This window comes from Austrofundulus limnaeus, unplaced genomic scaffold (assembly GCF_001266775.1).
Source record: "Austrofundulus limnaeus strain Quisiro unplaced genomic scaffold, Austrofundulus_limnaeus-1.0 Scaffold41, whole genome shotgun sequence".
Taxonomy (NCBI): Eukaryota; Metazoa; Chordata; class Actinopteri; order Cyprinodontiformes; family Rivulidae; genus Austrofundulus; species Austrofundulus limnaeus.
In genome coordinates this window covers 1,014,877-1,021,589 of record NW_013952443.1, presented here as the reverse complement: position 1 = coordinate 1,021,589, position 6,713 = coordinate 1,014,877, and the positions used below count along the sequence as shown (strand labels likewise).

Below are 6,713 nucleotides of genomic sequence, written 5' to 3'. Positions count from 1 at the left end.
CCCCCCCATAGTGCATCCACACAACGTCAATATTAGTTTCACAAACTTGTGGCGACACATCCTGTTTTGGTAACTGGATATTTCAAAATAAAAGTCTGATTTAATTCAGTTCATATACAAATCAAACTTTTGCGTGGGAACGCAAAACAATATTGCGAGGTAACACAAAAGTATTGTGAGGGAACGCAAACGTATTGCATRGTAATGCAAAGGTATTGCGAGGGAACACAAAAGTATTGCGTGGGAATGTAAAAGAAAAAATCCACCCATGTCCCCTCACGKGCTCCGTACATATTAATGCAAAAGCAGAATTTGTAGTTTTATTTAAGAACCAGATAATTACTTTTTTCTGCAAAAAAAAGGCAGCACCAGTATTGAGTACCAAATGATTTTGCTGACATTTGGTGTAAAAGCTGAAGTTGAATTGTTACAGCAAAAGGAAACAACATGCTAGCTAATAGCCTAAAGTTGAAAGCTCAGCAGAAAACTAAAAGCAGCATAAGAAGACAAACATACAAGTATGCTGTAGCAAATTTTAAATATTTTAAATTATTTGAAAGTGAAAAAACTGTTGAAACCAAAAGTCCTAGCACCCACCCCCTGTACAAGCTGAATGTTTAAAATAACACAAAGTTGTTTTATATTTCTCTGCAGGTCCAGCTGATCATCGAGCTTCTCTGGCCGCTCTTCCTCTTTTTAATCCTCATCTCTGTTCGTCAGTCAAACCCTCCGTACAAACAAGGGCAATGTAAGTCATTCTGAGCACGGACCTCTGAATTCTGGACCTTTTTTCAATTCAATTCAAAAATTTATTAATTTCATTTAAAAAATAACTATGTACAATAAAAGACAAAAGAAAATACACAAACCAAAAATGGTAATAAATTGAAAGGTAGCAGAAGAATAAATCTTATATCTGCCCCTTTTATTCCCAGAATATATTCAAACAAAACATAATTTACCAAACAATACAAATAAAAATAAAAACATTAACTCAAACAAAAGTTCATACAGCTTCACATTTTACTTTTTCATATACCTTCAACAAACTGGCTTCTTCTTTAGATTGTTCTTTTTCATGTACAGTTCCCTGAGACAACGTATGTTGTGACTTGATGGCGCTATATAAATAAACTGAATTGAATTGAATCTGTCTCTTAAATATATACAAAGATCTGGCATTTTTAATATCATCTTCCAGACCATTCCACAATCCTATACCCTGGATTAAAGTACATCTTTCTCTCAAGCAAGTATGAAAATATGGCTTCACAAACATTTCCATCCCCTTCAGATAATAACTGTCTCTCTTAACAAAATTTGCCTGAATGTTGGCAGGTAATACGTTTCTGTGAGCCTTGTACATAAACAGTAAAATATTATAGTCAACCAAATCATAGAATTTCAAATTTTTCAGTTTGCAAAACAATGTATTTGATGGGTGGTTGTAATTTTTTCTTGTGATAATTCTTACGGCTCTTGTTTTGCAAGCTTTACCCCAGACTTCAATACTGGAAATKAAATGTGGGACAATTATTGAATTGTACAAAACAGAGCTTTGTCATTAAATAACTCCCTGACTTTATACAGTACTCCAATAGATTTAGATATTTTTTAGGAGTAAACTGTATTATATAGCACACCACATTCATTAATACAGACATAGAACAGTTATAAAGTTTTAGTCTGATTATCTCATGAAGATCTCTTTCTATGAAAGAACTGTGTTATTAAATGAAACCGTTCGTCACTGATTTACATTGTATTTTGTATTTACTTTTTGTTCTGTAGATTCATCCATTCCAGACTTTTTCATTGTCTCATTTTGTTGTATATCAGATTAACGTCTTGGCTTTATTTTTTATATATATATTATATTTACTTGCAGGTCATTTCCCAAACAAAGCCTTGCCATCTGTGGGCACCCTGCCCTGGATTCAGAGCATCATCTGCAACATCCACAACCCCTGTTTCCACAGCCAGACAACGGGGGAAATACCAGGACAAGTTGACAACTTTGACAACTCCACGTAGGTTTAAACAGAGACTGAAATAATCTTTAAAGACAGGAGAGTTTGAGTTTATATGAATCAACTAAAAATAAAACAACATATAAGCTGGATATTGTTGTTGTTTTCTGGTTGGTTTATTGAGTTCCTTCAGCTAACAGGTGTTTACATTTTGCTCCACAGCTTTGTGCAAATTAACGTGAAACGCCATCACACTTACAGCTGATGTTTATTCAAATCAATTACAAATTTATTGGTTTTGATTTTTGCTGAGGTCACATTGCTGTTGGCTGATAATGACACTTTATGTTTAGCAATCGGCACATCTGAGTCGGTCTGGAATAGCTGAGCTGGTTTAATTTGAAAGCTTTTACAGATGCTTGTTGAACAGTTAGTGATGATTTTAAAGTAAGTTTGTCAACAGCCGTGTTTAAAACGTTTGTCTGGAAACATTTTCCTTTGTGCCTGTCCTGCAGACTGTCTCGTCTTTTCCTGGACGCTCGGGCTCTTCTGTCCTACGGTGGAAACCAGACTTTCTCTGCTTTTCAGGACCTGATGAAGAGCGTTCAGCTATTGCAGGAAAAACTCCAATTATTGCCAAGTACTTGTTTAAATCTCTCTGTTTAAATCTATGTGTTTAAACTCAGCAGCGAGGGGAAATTCAAAATTTAGTTTTGTAAGTTGTGCACATGAAAACAGGCTGATTTTTTTGTAAATAGCTACAATACATTTGACTTAATTAGACAAAGTATGAGTTGAAGTGATTCACGTCAGATATTAGAGCACAACTCTGACTGTGTCACTTCATCACGCGGCAGCATTAATCAGTAATATACCTGTATAACTGTGTTTTAGAACAGACTGAACACTATAATAATGCAGATTTTGATGGAAATTTATTTTGTACGTATTTGATTATTTTCTTTGAGAAATCGTTCTCTGTTACATAAAACAGGTTTGAATAAGTGTTGAGTGACAAATGGATTCATTGTTCCTGCTTTTATAAAAGAGCCACTTGGTGTCAGTTTAGCTTTTCCTTGTTGTGGACAGATTAAATTACACAAAGCCTGCTTGGCAAACATTTTATCTCGTGGCTCAAAAAGAATCCAGATGAACTGGTACCATAAATATAAATATTTGTGTTGATAAGAATATCAAGCTCAATAATYAGTGTTTGCATATTAATACCTATGAAGAAGCATTTCAGGAAAGGCTTTGTGTCCGACAAATGAAAGTCCTACAGTACCAGTCAAGCATTCAGGCACACCTCCTCATTAATTATAAACGGTGTTGCTGTTGAAACTTCCCTGCTGTTTTATGCCCGACCATACAAAATTCTGCTCTCAAAGCTTAATGTAGTTTAAATCCATTTATTCCTCACTGTTTCAGATTATGTAGCCAAGATGAAAAGGTATTCTTGCATAGATTGTTACCAATAAGAAAGTATGTGTCATTTAGGCCTAAAAGCTTAAACTTGTCAGTATCCTTCTGTGCACAAACTAACTTACAGTTTGTTCTCCTTTTATTTTAACGTGGAAAATAGTGTTTTATTTATGTGACCTGTCATTCATACTTACTGTTTTCTCTGTAGCTCTCCAAGTTAAAGAGTACCTGATACCCAACGAGACCTTCTCCAGCTTTCTCCTGACCAACGGCAGCCTGTCGCCTTCCACCGTGGACCTGCTGATGAATTCTCATCTGAATTTTCAGGTTTAACATCTTATTTATCAGAACCATTCGGTGGTAATCACAGTTACTATTCATGCTAAACTTTTGACCACTAGATAAAAAAACAAACAAACAAACATAACTGGTTTGGTTGCCACCATCACGTTTTCTACATGCATCTAAATGTTGTGTAGTTTGCTGGTAGTTTATTCGTTATTTAACTTTGAGGCTTTATTCCTAAGTTTTCACATAATGCAAACAAAAAATTTAGATTTCTTTCTAAAGCTGATTTCACAAGTGCACCAAAGTCCTAAAATCTTACAGAGGTGTTCTAAAAGAGGTGACAAGAATAAACAGAAATGTTTTGCAGAATTTGCTTCATATATTGTCCATATCTTCTTGAACGTTTTGCTGTGTTCGTGTGTAAAAATGTATTTTTTTCTCTGTGAGCGTTGCTTTTAGCTTTTGGCCCACGCACAAGTTTCATGCACATTAGTTTTGTTGAATGTAAATTAATGTTTCGGCTCTCCATTATCATCAGCGTTTTCCCTTCCAGGCTGTAATGGCAGGAGTCCGGACGCCACTGAAAGTCTTGGTGTGCAACTCGAGTACGTTTGAAGAGTTTCTGACAGTGGACAGCGGAGCAGCCAGCATGACCGTTGTTCAGACTGAGCTGTGTGACCTACAGGATGATGTCCTGCAGGAGGCGGAGCGTCTATTTTTCTCCCAGCTTGACTTGACCAAGATCATCATGGTAAGTTTTGTTGCGTAAAATAAGAAAGAACTTGTAATATTAACAGAGTTTTTGTGCAAGGCCATGGTTTTCAATCATAATATTGTCCCTCGATGTCGGGGTAAGAGTTTTATTGCTCAAGCTGAAAAGATAATGTATCTGGGAGTTTTGTGATGGGAGAATAGTGGAAGATGAATTAGTGAATCAGGGTGTTGTCCATATTAATGAGGGTGTTGCTCTAGTCTAAAAAAGGAGCTGAACTGGGAAATGAAGCTTTTGATTTCAAAGTGCTCCAACTCTCAGCAATGATCATGAACAAACAAGGACTCTGGCAGGTCTTTAAAGCTTGGAACTCCAAACTACTCCGGACATTTTAAATTGAGAAAGCTTCCTGGATGGAAATTGAAATGTCTTCAGCTTCGTAATAAAAGTCCAGTTTTTGTTTTTTAACCTTTTTTTTTTGGATCGATCATGAACAAAAGAATGAGAGCCAGCATCCGATTCGGATGCTTCCTGCATGTCTTCTGCTGGTTTTCCAAGTACTTTCCAAGGAAGAGCCAGAATTTGCTGTATTGATGATGTATCCTGTTTTACCTGGGTATGCCTTGGTGACAGCTGGTGAGTGTCGCTGGGGAGAGAAAACTGTGGGGCAGTGGTAGGACACTTGTCCTGGGACCAGAGGGTCACAGGTTCCATTTCTATGCCACATGTTGGAAAAGGGTGTCTCTGCAGTCACTAATAAGTGAGTTTCTTGGTGTGTGAGCAAAGTTTGGAAAATGCATGATTCGTCCGTTTGTCTTTTGTGGGAGGAGCTTGTTAAAGATGTGATTGGTCGAAAGGACTATCGTAGGTGAGGTTTGAAGAAGCCATAATGATTCGGTTGGATGAACGCTGGATGATGTGTAACAATTTGGCTTGGTCGAAAATGCCAGGAAACACTTATAATTTTGAAATAGAATATTAGGATGTGTTAAAGGATGTGTAACAATATGGCTTYGTAGTCTTAACTCGAGACAACGAAGTGCTAACTGCACATGGATGGATAGATGGATGGATGGATGATGGATGTATGAATGGATGGATGATGGACAGACAGACCAATGGATGACTGGTTGACTGGATGAATAAATGGATTGATGGTTTGATAGATTGAAGGATAAAAGGAGGGTTGGATAGATGGAGGGAGGGAAAGATGGATGGATGGAGGGACGGATGGATGGATGGAAGGATCACTGGATAGATAAATGGATGGAGGGACAGATGGATGGATGGATGGATGGACAGACAGACCAATGGATGACTGAATGAATAGTTGGATTAATGGTTTGATAGACTGAAGGATAAAAGGAGGGATGGACAGATGGAGGGAGGGACAGATGGATGGATGGATGGATGGATGGATGGATGGATGGATGGATGGATGGATGGATGGATGCATGTATGTATGGAGGGACGGATGGATGGACAAGTAGGGGTCTCTGCAGAACATGTTGTCCTRTGGGTGGAGACGTCCCTGCTCGTGATTGGCCGAGGTCTTAATGTGGGCGGAGACGTCCCTGCTCGTGATTGGCAGAGGTTTCGATGTGGGCGGAGGTTGCCCAAGAGACGTGATTGGTCGAATTGACGGTGGGGTATGAGACTGGAGGCAGCGAGGACGCCGGGGAGCAGCTTGGTCGAGTCGGGCAGGAAGTAACATGTTTTTTTAGATTAATTTTAGTCATAACTTGAGAAAGGAAAGTGCTAGCTGCACAAAATTTGAACGTCGTACATGTGAAAGGATGTGTAACAATATGGCTTGGTCAAAACATCTTGAATATTGATTTTTAGCTATCTTTTTACAGGCTCATTAGGGATTTTTTTAACCGAGCCATATTGTTACACATCCTTTCACATGTATGACGTTCAAATTTAGTGCAGCTAGCATTTTCCTTTCTCAAGTCATGACTAAAATTAATCTTGAAAAAAGGTTGCTTCCTGCCTAACTCAATCAAGCTACTCCCCGCTGCCTCCAGCTTCCTCAAACCCCACCGTCAATCYGACCAATCACGTCTCTTGAACCATCTCYGCCCACATCGAAACCTCCGCCAATCACGAGTAGGGCCGTCTCCGCCCACAGGACAAAACCTACTGCAGAGACCCCTTACTCTGGATGGAAGGAAGGATGAGTGGATGGATAAATGGATGGAGCGAGAGATGAATGGATGAGTGATGGATGGACGGACAGATGGATGGATGGATGAATAGGTGAATAGATAGACAAACTGATGGATGGATGGATGGATGAATAGGTGAATAGATAGACA

At 38.5% G+C, this 6,713-nt stretch overlaps 1 protein-coding gene across 1 annotated transcript in view; it reads left to right on the top strand.

Annotated features, from left to right (window-relative positions):
* Positions 1-6,713, top strand: part of abca7 (ATP-binding cassette, sub-family A (ABC1), member 7) — a gene marked incomplete in the record, with an annotated part of 46,053 nt that overhangs the window by 6,097 nt on the left and 33,243 nt on the right. Inside the window, 5 exon segments of the mRNA XM_014007289.1 lie at positions 655-748; positions 1,889-2,030; positions 2,486-2,610; positions 3,601-3,719; positions 4,234-4,431. Coding sequence (XP_013862743.1) covers positions 655-748; positions 1,889-2,030; positions 2,486-2,610; positions 3,601-3,719; positions 4,234-4,431 — 678 coding nt within the window.